Source organism: Daphnia pulex, chromosome 7 (genome assembly GCF_021134715.1).
Source record: "Daphnia pulex isolate KAP4 chromosome 7, ASM2113471v1".
NCBI lineage: Eukaryota > Metazoa > Arthropoda > Branchiopoda > Diplostraca > Daphniidae > Daphnia > Daphnia pulex.
The window spans coordinates 4,259,596-4,272,709 of NC_060023.1; the positions used below are offsets into that span (position 1 = coordinate 4,259,596).

A 13,114-nucleotide genomic window follows, 5' to 3' on the forward strand; every position below is an offset into this window, starting at 1 on the left:
AACACAATGGATAATAAAGACGAAGAAACCTCAATCTATTATTCGGTTACGTTATTTACTGTTTTGTACAGTAGGTATACAAGCTGAGCTTGTTTGTGGTTGACGAGGAAAAATGGTGTCCTGCCACTCATTTAGACATTTTGTTCGCCTAGATATGAATAATTTTGGAGCAACATGCGACATATGGCATAACGGTGCAAAGCAATTATCGTGCGTGATCGCATCACGCCCGGTGAACACTGCAACAACTCTCTGCTCTTATTTTGTATGAAATATGCATCGATATACATCTTACATAATTGCACTCATATACAACATGCACAAACATCGATTGAATAAAGACGGAAAATATTTATTACGAATGTTAAATTGGAAAAAAAATTTTAATATTGAATCTGTGATCTTTATTTTCAGACCAACCCGGACTAACTTAATCAAAAGTAACAGCTTTTCTCGTTACTTGATTTATTTATTTTTTAGCGTGTTGCGTGTGTCGATCTTCAAAATTACGTGCGGTTTTTTTTTCCCCAAAATTAGGTGTTCGCTAGCCCTCACATGAAATTGTGTTCGTATTTAAAAGAAAACAGTTCAGCATTATTATTTATTTTCTAGGAGCGTAGTATATTTTTTCTTATAATCAGAATCTAAACTGAACTCTGCTGGATTAGAATCAAAGATATACAAGTATTATTATTACTGTATATATTTTACCAAAAATGTTTTTTATTATTTATTTATTTATTTTTTGTCCGTAGGAAACCAATAAAACAGTACAAAAAATACGCGGAAAAATCTACGACGACACTTTTCCTCATGACAATGATGGACCGTGTGTAGTCTAACTGATTTTCAAGCCCCGTGTCTTATTGATTGCTCAAAAGGAGGGGGGGGGGGACTTTTATGAAGCCTAGCCAATTTCTTCAAGTACTTTCTTATGATTTTCCTCCTTGTCTATCACAAGTACACTTCTTGTTGCAATTACACCAAACGCGATTGAATTACACCTAAATATCTTTACCTCTTACAGGATAATAAGCATTAAGGAAAAACGCCAAATCAAGGGCGTTAGCATGTACACGGAACTGCATGGACGAACATATAAAACCGTTCTAATAAAAAAAATAACAGAAAAGTTCTTTTTCTTATTCATTCAATTTTTTTGTATTCCCATGAATTTTGCGATTTCACTTGCTTTTATACACAGTAATCTTGCCAAGATAGAAATGTTTTCTATTATTATTACAGGCTAATTGGCAGTCGGGTAATCGACAACCAAAAAAAAAAGAAGTAAAAGGCGAAATCAACTCAACAGTCTATCTAAAGTCTTCTAATCAGAGATAAATAAGTAGGAAATTACAAACGAGTTCTAAAAAAAGGAATAAAATGGCATTCGGTCATAAATAAGTAATCAATGGGGCGGAGTTTTGAGTATTTCTCACTGAAATTTCTGAACTGTAGTACATCCTATGTTCTACCATTCCGCTTTGTTGAATCCGTCTTATTTCCCTCCTCTGTGCAGTTATGCAGTGTGCATTTTCGAATGTGTGCATATAAAACAAGTAAGGATGTTGACAATAAATTAGTTCTTTGCCGACCGTCGTCCAACGTACTTGATTTCCTAAGTTCTCGTTAGCATCTCAGTAGAATTCTGACTTTAACTCGTAACTCCAGTAATTAAAAAACATGGACCAAATTATTGAAATCGTTGACGCTTTTGCTCGCGGGAACACAATCGAAGCGCTGAGCGAAACGGGTCGCTTTCTCTACATCTACAATTCAACGACGCTTATCGCATCGGTAGGGGCTATAGTAGGATTGATCCTGCTTGGATCGCTGTTGTGGATCGCGATCACATCAGCAGCCAAAACTGAAAAGAGTTACGGCTACGGAAGTAGCAACTACCGTAAAATGCGTTCGACTGGTAAGTTGCTTTCACATAATTTTTTTGTTTTGATTTGATGTTCACCTTTAAAAGTCCATACCTCAAATCTTAGTAGAATAAACAGTTAAGGTTAAATAGTGTGAAATCACACACTCTATCTATAATATATGTACAATTTACATGCCTTTAATATACCATTAGTATATGCAAACTGGAATGATTGATGAATGGGCGATTGACTCTAATTATGTTGCAAACAGATGAGGAGAAAGCTCACACCTTCATGGAGCTCCTTGCTATGCTGGACGAAACTTTTCGAAAAATGCAGATTCATAATTTCGACTGCCAGAAGCGCGCTGTGTGTGAAGCACACCAACCACATAGCGACAAAAAATCCAATGAACCATTTGTCCGGCGTATCACCTACATCTTCGAGTAATTATACAAATTAATCAATTAAAAAAATCTTTAATATACCGTACTGTTGTAATATCTGTCGACGAGAGAAAGAGATTTTCTATTTTTATCGATAGTAGTCGAAATTTTTGCAGTGATATTTTGAGCGAATGTTAAGTGTTAATAAATACAAAACAATGATAATAAATAAGCTTGATTTGAAGTGTTCTGTCGATTAACGTATTTCCAAATTGCAGAAAGCTAGATGACAAAGCACTCGATGCTCTCGAGCCGGAATCTGCGGATTTCTTGTTAAAATATTTCGAAGCAGCGGAAAAAGGGAAAAGCAACGAAAATTGTTCTCAGTTGTACGCGACCTGTCCAAAGGTATTTATTCGAATCAGAATACTCTGCTACACTGCTACGTACTACTTAATGTTTTATTTATCATTATTAATTTCAGTTCAAAAATTTCAACCAACCCACCCAGAATTTAGTTTGAAAAATTTTTTACGCAATACTTGCGCCATCTGACGACAATTAGTTCTACAATATTCTTCATTTGTCTAATCTTTTTAATTTTTATCTATTTATTTGGAAAATTTGAAAATATTAATTATAATTAATTGATTTAAAAAAATAATAATATTGATTTCGTATGAATGACAGCTTAAAAATAATTCCAAATGTTATCTTTAAACCAAATTCGGCACAAGAAATGGGGGGGAGGGAATAAATTATTACCGGGACAAATAGAATTATGATCGATGTGCTTACCTGTCTAAAGCATATTTTTCCTTCCTTATGAACAAAAAACTATTATTATAAAACTGCAATTGATGATTTTTTCGCTTGTGTACATAAAAATTCGAAGTTGCTCATAAAAGCGCTCGTAGCTTATTTACACAGCAAATTTTTCTAACGACATTATTCTTCACCATAGATCTAAAATGATGCATTGAACTTTAAATTATTCTTTTTATTCATTTCAAATACATAAATTATTGAGCAGCAAATGTCTTTTTTTTCCGTGTTTCAGTGTATCCCGCACGATACATTTTCACGATAATTTCTGTTCACAATTTCACATTGATTTGATTTGGGCTTTTGGGGGACATATACACTAAAATGCGTTCCTAGTTCCTACATGAATGAAAAATAAAAAATGTCGATTACGTGCGTGCGTCGTGTATGTATGTCTGTCGTTGTGTATGATTATCAATTTTATTTCAACCGTTTTTCCATATCGGGCTTAGACCTTGCAGCGCACAATCGTGGAATGTTGTCATTGTTGGGTGAACGTAGCTAATAATCTAGTAATGCACTTAAATCTATAAATACACACACTTATCCAATACTAAAATTATTTTACTGCGATAACAAAAAACTGTACTAAATGTAGCTGATCCATTATATAGGAGTGCCTACGTGAGGAGAGGACTGACTGAGAAGTGGGGACTGGGGATAACTTTTTTCTTCGTATTTGATGGTTCTGGTACGGCAACTAAGCAAAATTCCATGACGTATCCGGTATTGCGTTGTTTTGATTTGGTTCCTGAATTGAACTGCATGCACGTACAAAAAAACACGACGGGAAAAACTTGCACAGTTCCCTACGTGTAACGTGTCTTAGAACGCCATCTGTCGTTTTATTTACGCTAGAGACCTTTCACTACTTTCTTAGTGAACATATTTTTGTTAAAGAGATCTTTTGTAACTTAACGATAAGTAAATTCAGTTCTCTATAGCCACTACCTTCTTAAAACCTGAGATCGTGATCGGCTTGTCAAATAAAATGATAAAACTCAATCTAAATCAGTTACACGCAAACTTTGACTCTTCAATGATAGGTGGCGCCATGCGTGTGCTCCAAGACAAAATTTACCAACTAAATTTCTGATACTAGAATCTCATGTTAAGTCAAGTTCAATTCACAATGTCAGAATGACGAAATTTCGTTAATAACAGCTGATTTAGATCATACAATCTCGTTGATTTGCGAGTTTGCATAGTGCATTTTTTTTTTGTTCATGGAGAACATTTGTACCTTGTTCCGCCGGAAAAATGGTCACTCTGACTAAGTTTTTAGTTATCGTGACATTTACTGTTGTGTTTGTATTGGGTTCAGCATTTATCTCCGGAGAAAAACAAAAAGATGTCGAAGAATTAGGAGACCTTGACAACTCTTTCCCAAGTGAAAAAGGCAGCTCCAAGGAGGGATCAGTTCCTCAAGAAGAAACAACTTCACACGAGCCACTACATCATGAAAATTCTGATCACTATTGGGATGATGTAACCGACTCTGATGAGGATCCTGACATTTTACTTCCTCACTATATTGAAAAAAATACCCTTATTAAAAATTCAACTAAGAAAAGGTATTTCACACATATTTGGATGCCCAAATACTTGAAAATCTCATAAAATCTTGTATTGGAAATGTCTAGCCCCCTGCTTTTAGTGAGTACCTTGGATGGTACTCTATCTGCCCTTGATGCATCTGATCAAGGCAATATATTGTGGAAAATTGAAACTGGGCCTGGTGGTCTTTTATCATCTAGTATATCCAAAGTGGAACTAAATAGTCATGGGAAGCTTGTAAGACTTATACCATCTCTAGATGGAGGATTGTATAAGTTTGATGGGGAAGGTATTGAGCCTATTCCAATCTCAGCTGATTCCCTACTGCATTCATCATATCATGCTGCAGATGATCTTCTTATCACTGGTATAATTAAAGCCAATTTTTTCACACAAGTTAATGAAAATTGATCACAAATTTTGCATTTCAGGTGGCAAAGAAGTCAGGACTTATGGTGTGGATGTACGTACTGGGCATGTCCAATATGTTTGCTCTACTGAAGGGTGCCATGTAGAACCTGCTGAAGCTGGAACTAGCAGTGAATTCTTAATTGTGAGAAGACACAGTCAAATTGTTCGTGCGATAGAACCACGCACTGGAACTGAGAGATGGAATTTTAGTGTTGGCAGACATGAAGCGTCTCTTCTTCACACCCATTCTGATTGTAAGTTTAGAATCAAATCTTAAGGAGTGGAAAGTTCTTTGTTTCATATCCATTTTATTAAAGCATTCTCAGAATGTAAGTCCAGTAATATAGAAACCCCAGAAAAACAAATGGAATGCTTTGTTAATCAATCAACAGAAAATGAGTACATAGAAGCAGATTCATCAACTGAAATTTTGACTCCATATCCCATGGAATTTAAAGTATTATGCCTAACAATTCAAATTTATTATTCTTTCTAAAAAAGTGTTTTGGTGTACATAGGTAGTCGTCCCAGATGGAGTTGTTTGCGCTATTAATCCTGAACGACCAGGACAAGTTTTATGGAAGTACAAGTTTGAAAGTCCTGTCGTACATGTGTGGAAATTAATAGGTGCATTTAAATATTTCACTGTAATAGAATCCAATTTTAAACATACGAATTTTATAGAAGGGAATTTAATGCCCCTGGACCTGTTTAATCCAAATTTTGTCCCAGCCCTCGAAAGTCAACCGGATATGTATGAGGATCCTAAGGCGGTTTCATCTCCACTACTCTATGTGGGAATTCACAATCATCAACTTTATGTTCAAGAAAGTGCTAGGATTGCAGATTTTACCGTTTCTGGTCAATCGAAGCAGGAAATTGGTGGAAATCCAAGCACTTCTTCAAGGTTGCAAATTTTTAAGTTTTCTTATAGAATTGTTACAAAAATTGCCTAATTTTTCGTTACAATGCTTTAAGACCATTTCGAATTCAATGGCAACCTTTATCCGCAAAAACGTCGTTAGTCGCGTATCAAGGGCGACCAGGTCGGTTTACTACTTCTACTGCTGCATCTACTGAGGATAAGAATGAAGCCACTACTGAAGAACATGTAGAAGAAAGCAGTGATCCAAAAGTTACCGCTATGATCGTTCGCCATCAGACAGATTATCCTTATGGTATGTATACAATAGTTACTATCGATTTGAGCTATTAATAATATTTTTTTATACAAATAGAACGAGGATTTTATTTATTTAAAGAGAATAAGTCACAGAAGAAGCCCCCAAAACCGATTAGTGCCGATAAAAATCCTGCCGACATCGAAGAAGAAGAAGAGTTATGGGAGGGTGGTAGGAATACCCCAGTTCACATAGTGATTGTATCATTGTGGTTTTGGTGGCGCGAAGTGGTATTTATCAGCCTGTTGACTGCTTTCATCTTTCATATGGTTATAACTAGACAGGTGAGAAAACCCCCTCTCCTCCAAATTCGATCCATTCATTCATAACTTCGTCTTTCTATTGTGTAGGTTGTTAACTTCTTACAGCAACGATGGGCAATTGAGCTTCATCGACATATCAGTTCCATAGTCCCTCCTTTGGCTCGTTTAACGGCACCAGAAACCGATGTGGGGCAAGAGAACTCTGCGCCGCTAAATACTCCTTCTATTGCTGCTGGAGAAGATTGCGATCAACCTATGAAATCGGTGGTTGTCCAACCAATGGAAAATCAGATTGCTGTTGCGAGTGGTCCTCCTGCATTCGTTTCGCGCTACTTGACAGATTTTGAACCCATTCAATGTCTTGGAAGAGGTGGATTTGGCCTAGTCTTCGAAGTTCGAAATCGGTTAGATGACTGTCATTATGCGGTTAAACGCATTCAGCTTCCAAACAGTGAGGAAGCCAGGGAGAAAGTGATGCGTGAAGTTAAGGTAAGCACGTTTTAAAAGCTATTTTATAATTTCTGGCAGAAACATACATCATATTCCATTATTATTAGGCCTTGGCGAAGCTCGACAATCCACATATTGTGAGATATTTCCATGCTTGGATTGAATGCCCACCTCCTGGTTGGCAGGAATTTCAAGATGCAGCTTGGATCGACAGCGAATCAATTACTGGACCTACTCCGTTCAACACAGGAGAGGACAGTTGCCTATCGAAAATGGAACCGTCCAACTCCGATGGTTTCACTGGTTCAAATGAAAAATCGACTGTTGATCAGTTTCCATTTTGCAATCAGATGAGTTCGTTTGATAATTCATTTTCGGTGCGGCGGAAGTCATTGACAAACGATTCTTTCGATATCGTTTTCGAAGATTCTAGTCGGAAAACTAAAAATTCTTGTAACGAAATTCGATTTGAAGATGAAACATCAGATAAATGTTCCAAAAGTACCAGTGCATGCGAGACAGACGGCAGTTGTGCAATAATCAGAAGACCATCGAGTCGCCATGTTGTAAAAAGAGTTCAAAGAAACGTGCCGAAAACTCCCAACTACACAAGATCGGACGCTAAAATGTTTCTCTTCATACAAATGCAACTTTGTCGTAAAGAAAGTTTACGTGAGTGGTTGAGAGCTCACGTATCACACCGCGATACTTATCAGACTATCCAGATGTTTAACGAAATCGTCCGAGCTGTCGAATACGTTCACCTACAGGTATCGAAATGATATATCAAATAACTTTTTTCTTAAATTATATTTATGTTTCGATACCCAGGGTCTAATTCATCGAGATCTCAAGCCTTCAAATATATTCTTTGCTCCTGATGGAGCGATTAAGATCGGTGATTTTGGCTTGGTAACTGCCATGGCTGAAGAGGCTTCCTATTCACCCATGTCTCCCGAACGAAATGTCGTTTGTGGTGGTGGATTTTCGCCATTTCAGCGCACTCACACTGACCAAGTTGGGACACAGCTGTACATGAGTCCTGAGCAAATTGAAGGGCAACCATACAATCACAAAGTAGATATATATTCGCTTGGTCTCATTTTGGTTGAATTGCTCTGGCCATTGTCCACTCAGATGGAACAGGTATAACTTTCAAACTGACCCCATAATTGTTCATACAAAATTAATTATCGATTTGAATATTTTTTTTCTAAACTCAGGTGACTGTGATCTCTCAGTTACGGAAACTCAAGTTCCCACAAGGATTTATCGAAAAATATCCGGAAGAGGTATGCCATAATTTGTTTTAATTATCTATTTTGAATAATATTACAGCTTTGTGTTTGTTTGTTCTTTATTTTAAATAACAGGCAGTTTTGTTAAATAAAATGCTATCTCGAAATCCGGATGAAAGGCCGACTACCTATGGTATTCGAGCTTCTACACCATTGAGAATCTACCAGGTAAATCTAGTCTTCCAGGAAACACATTTCAATTACTAACTACCTCTTACTCTTATTCTTTCAAGGATTCGACAGTAGAAATTCCAGAATATTTGCATTTCAGCTTACTACGTCCTCGCAGTACGACTCGGACTTCATCTGGCAGTAGCTCATAATTGGAAAATGTACGCTAATCCTTTATGGGGTTTTCAGTTGTGATACTGAAATATGTACATACATGTGTGCAAAGAATTTTCAGCATTTTCCTATACAGGAACTAAAAAAAAATGTATATTTAATTGTTTATTACTTTATTAAATGTACGAAGTTTGGGTGTGCCCAAAATTGGAAAATATCTTGATTATAATACAATTATTGACACAACGCATAAGTTCTTTAAGACTTCAAAACAAAAGATGTACTTTAAAAATACAAAAAAAAATGAAAATTCTTAGATGAACGCTTGGATAGGAATACAACTCTTAGAGAGCTTTTATTTGTTAACCGAAATTTTCTTAATTTCCTTCGGAAGGATAGCGCTCTTCTTATCGCCTGACGATGATTCAAAGAGTATTCATTTTTTTTCGTCGATTGGAAACTAAACCCTTCTTTGATTACGACGTTCCATTATTGGGGGAGAAGGGGGATTATTTTTGGATTCTTCTGCAATAATAATAATCCCTCGTTATTCATACTATCACTGAAGTATTTCGTCTACCTTTATTGATCCTCAAACGCGCAATTTCAGCCTCCACTTGAGCAATTTCAGAAGTGATGTTGGCTATTCTATCCATAGATTCCATCAGGTAGCTGTGGGCGTTTGTGAAAATTCCCTCAATGAACTGCTCACCAATCAACCTTATTCATTAAAAATATTTTCATGGATTCATGGAATAGCATTGAATTAAGAAAACAAATACCCTTGGTTGATAGTTTCTTCTTCAAAGCGTGATAGTAGACTGGGTTCAAATGTCGGTAACGATCTGTAAAGAGATTTGTTGGCGAGGTTGGACGACTTGGACCTCTGATTCCAATTTAAAATAGATCCAGTCAAAGACGACCACCTCCTAAAAATTAAAACTGTCATTAATCAATGAAAACCAATACAAAACTACAAACATAATCAAATTTAAAAGTATAACAAAAATAGATACCTCTTTGTTTTATCAAATTGAAAAAACTTCGCCTGGAATTCTCGTGTTATACTAGTTTCACTCGGATTGTCTTGAACTAAAACAAATAAAAACCTCTCTATGTGGTTTTGGCAGTACTCTATATTCAGCTTAGAGTGAAGAGCTGTTTCTCGAAAAGAGGGCTTGAATAATGAGTTCTTTCTTCCAGAAAACCATCCTATAATGACAGAGTCACCCTAATAATTATAGCCAAATTTAACACAGCACTTATTTTTAACAACACAAAAAAAATCTCTTGCCTGGTGTGGAATGTCTACATCATTTTCATGGGAAAACAGTTTTGAAGTTAGTAAACAAGGAAATATCCCTGTAACACCTAGATTTTAAAATGTGAATATCCATGTTAAGCCACCATAATAATGATTTTGAAAACATTTAAAGCCCAGTATGAAATATGTAGTGTTTTGTAGATAGGAAGTAATAATTGGAAATTCTTACGGATTATTGTTTCTGGTTCAACACTGCTTTCACTTGAATCAGAAATAATTTCAATGTGCTTTTCTTCAACTGTTCCAAAAAGAAATCCCTCCTGCAATGAAGCAACAAGGAAGCAATCAAGTAAAATAGTTCTGTTTTGTTTGGCTTTGGTGACACATTATTGGACATTATTTGCTGTGTCAGTCATTATTATTTGCCATTGCCTCTGACCAATCACTACTTACCTTCAATGATGAAGAAACGGAATAGTAAAGAAAGGAGAGAGCTGGACCTGTAATTTCTACAGAATACTTCATTCTTACAAATTGTGGCACTAGCGTGATGAGCTGAAAATATTTTTCGTGATCAGTTTGAAGTTTGAAGTTGTGGCAATAGCAGTCGACATTTGCCTACCAAACGAAATTCACAGCGCTGCCAAGTGCCAACATCGACAGATTTTGGTGGAATCCGAGCCGCTAAATTTAAAAAATACACAAGTCGGCGAAGAAAATTGATTTTCTAACCTTAGAAACATTGAATGTATGCAATCAATAACTTAAATAAATTGATTTGAGATACATGTTGAAAAATATTTGATTCGATTGCATAGTTTAGGATTTTTCTTTCCCTCCCTTCCAAGTTCAAATAGACTAAAAATAATGATATCTCGTTTATCGTTGAATTGATTCAGACTTGAACCAGGGCCCAGGGGTATGGAGAGATGTTTCTCCATAACAATTTCCAATCTATATAGTATGTGCAACCATGGTTTAATGGTTATGGCACGCAATGTAGTTAGTAATTAAGTCCCTTGTCTCCTCCGGTGGTTTCCGGGTTCTATTCCCCCTCCCTCCATGGTTCCCTTTCGTGCTTGCATAAAATAATCATGTATGTAAAACGGTACCGAACGAAATTTTTTTAAAAATTAAACTACTACTGTCCACAAACTTGATAAATTAAACAAATCTAGTTAAAAAATAAATTTAAAAAAAAAAACTGTCACGCCGTACGCCAGGCACTTTGAGCCTTTCATTCACCAGGCTAAAGCGTCGAACGGAAACACCACCTGCGTTCACTATAATATGAGATTGAACTTTAAATATTATCGTCATACTTTTCATTTTTAAATTTTTATTGAATTGGAAGTTTGGAACAGTATTTCCCTAGTCATATTCATCCTCGCTGAGTTGCCATGGTTGCTGTCCAACGAGAGAAAACATTAGACATCTAGCGGTAGAATTGCTAACTTCATACATTCATGTGATTTTCTAATGGATTGAATTGGAATAGTAAATTTGTAAATTCTAATGTATAATATGAAGCAGAATAACATTTCTGTAAAAGATTGTTTAATGATTTATTCGTCTTTAAAGTTAATTTCCATACCCATGCTTGAACCCTATACCTTCTTTAAAGCGACTTGATGTTCCACCAACTACGACGTTTTGAAAAAAAGGGTGGCGCGTGCGTAATCAATTAACATCGATCATGCGCGCAATTTTTCGGCAACGCGCCTTTCTGTCTCACTTCACCGCTCGCAAAAAATTGAAAAATTCTTGCTGCGCATTTGACTGATTTCACGCGCCAAAAAAACCATAAAGCGCAATACAATGTGCGCATTTACAAAAACCACAGTCATTCTTGGTGCTATTAGGTACTCCCACTCGAATCCATTCCAATCGAAAACCGCAACTCAGATTGTGTTACTAGGTAAAAAAAATGTAATAAATAAAATGATAAAATTGATATCCAAATCCAAATCTAATCCAAGTCAACACTTGACTTGACTCCTTGAATTAGTTCCTAGTAGTAGTTCGTATTAGTATTAATCGTCTTTGTACAACAGTAAAGCCCGCACCTGTCATCCAAAACTCAAATGGTAAATGATAAGCGCTATTAAAAAGGAAAGCGCATAGAGAGAAGGCCGGGTGTTGATGGGGAGGGGAGGGGAGTGAAAGCCGCACGTGCGCGCTGTCGAATGGACCATGAAATCTCAAAATAATCATGTATGGGGTGAGAGGGTAGATTCGTAACGTCCAATAAATTCCGCTTAACGGAGGGTCCTTCTCGTCTTGTTACTGTCATTCAATATACAGCGGTACTATGTACGGTTTACCATGGAAATAGGTATATACAGTATAGCTCGCTCAACCTATTTGCGGCTATGGCCTATTTGTTGCTTTTTTTGTAACTTTTGGCTACTCCAGTACGTAGGTCGTAGTCCAATATACCATTACGAATCTGCCCCTGCCCCTCTCAACCGTTAAATGATGGGTCTATTCTTATGGTGCTTGCGCAAAATACTTGTGTTAAGGGTATTACAAAATTATGATAACATTACCAACCGTATCCCAATTTTATTATACGTAACAGCCTACTTAATGTTCGTAGCCTATAAACGCACACATCTTTCTGAACGATTAATACAGAGGATACTCAAACCAATATTAAATGATTATGAGTGACATCAAATCACGAATGATTCCGACAACAATGTCCGCTGAGAAATAGTATTTTTTCCTGCTACTTAAATTAAGTTGATGTTACTTAAATTTTATAAGATATCTTATTCTTCCTTAATGTATTTTTGAAGTCATTTATTACATAGGACCTTCTAAATACAGGCCTAATTAAAATACAATACTTGACGAATAACAATGGAATTTTTATGTAAATGCCAATCTTGAAATGTTTTGAAACTTTACATTATTGCGCTTTCGATTGAATTATTACAGAATATATGTAGTAGGGACACGGCTATATATATATGCATAATAGCTTGTGTGAAAGGGGTTTTTTAAGGAAATATACGTGTAACTAAACCAGATTTTGCACGCTAGATTAAGTTTGGGTGCCGGATTACGTTAGCGGAAGTCTAGAACGAATGGGAATAAGAAACACATTTCTTGTTGCTTTTATTTTACCTTCTTTTATTATACGGAATTGTCATTGAGTAAATCTGGAAAAAAAAGTGTGAAAGAAAAGGAAACATAGAAAACTACATTTACCGCAAGCCAGCTTTTTTTGACATGCCAATGGACCCCGAAATCCGATCTAGGATGTTACTGAAATGAGCGTGAGAAATTAAGAAAGGAAATATGTCTTCAAGGGTTCT

General features: G+C 36.2%; 3 protein-coding genes and 1 long non-coding RNA gene across 6 annotated transcripts; 2 read left to right on the plus strand and 2 right to left on the minus strand.

Moving 5' to 3' along the window:
- Window positions 1-1,234: 1,234 nt before the first annotated feature.
- Window positions 1,235-3,877, minus strand: LOC124198853. Its single transcript, XR_006876742.1, has 2 exons — window positions 3,455-3,877; window positions 1,235-2,311 (listed from the first exon to the last, which is right to left on the minus strand). It is a non-coding gene; the product is annotated as an uncharacterized LOC124198853 (long non-coding RNA).
- Window positions 1,684-3,289, plus strand: LOC124198852. Its single transcript, XM_046594906.1, has 4 exons — window positions 1,684-1,921; window positions 2,143-2,317; window positions 2,536-2,665; window positions 2,742-3,289. Exons 1-4 carry the CDS (start codon window positions 1,684-1,686, stop codon window positions 2,778-2,780), a joined length of 582 nt encoding a protein of 193 aa, XP_046450862.1. The 3' UTR covers window positions 2,781-3,289.
- Window positions 3,878-4,182: 305 nt separating the features above from the next.
- On the plus strand, window positions 4,183-8,773 carry LOC124198849 (eukaryotic translation initiation factor 2-alpha kinase-like). Of its 2 annotated transcripts, none has more exons than XM_046594900.1 (14): window positions 4,183-4,656; window positions 4,726-5,006; window positions 5,071-5,304; window positions 5,368-5,507; window positions 5,569-5,677; window positions 5,735-5,957; window positions 6,020-6,228; window positions 6,289-6,515; window positions 6,582-6,983; window positions 7,052-7,714; window positions 7,776-8,090; window positions 8,168-8,236; window positions 8,318-8,410; window positions 8,476-8,773. In XM_046594900.1, the coding sequence occupies exons 1-14, from the start codon at window positions 4,343-4,345 to the stop codon at window positions 8,563-8,565; spliced, it is 3,369 nt and encodes a 1,122-aa protein (XP_046450856.1). In that variant the 5' UTR covers window positions 4,183-4,342; the 3' UTR covers window positions 8,566-8,773. The 2 variants fall into 2 exon arrangements, with proteins under 2 accessions (XP_046450856.1, XP_046450857.1); XM_046594901.1 differs by having other exon boundaries at window positions 6,029-6,228.
- Window positions 8,680-10,417, minus strand: LOC124198851. 2 transcript variants are annotated; one of them, XM_046594905.1, is made up of 7 exons: window positions 10,245-10,417; window positions 10,021-10,111; window positions 9,822-9,898; window positions 9,544-9,758; window positions 9,310-9,456; window positions 9,108-9,247; window positions 8,680-9,049 (listed from the first exon to the last, which is right to left on the minus strand). In XM_046594905.1, the coding sequence occupies exons 1-7, from the start codon at window positions 10,314-10,316 to the stop codon at window positions 8,988-8,990; spliced, it is 804 nt and encodes a 267-aa protein (XP_046450861.1). In that variant the 5' UTR covers window positions 10,317-10,417; the 3' UTR covers window positions 8,680-8,987. The 2 variants fall into 2 exon arrangements, with proteins under 2 accessions (XP_046450861.1, XP_046450860.1); XM_046594904.1 differs by having other exon boundaries at window positions 8,680-9,052.
- Between the last annotated feature and the right edge of the window lie 2,697 nt (window positions 10,418-13,114).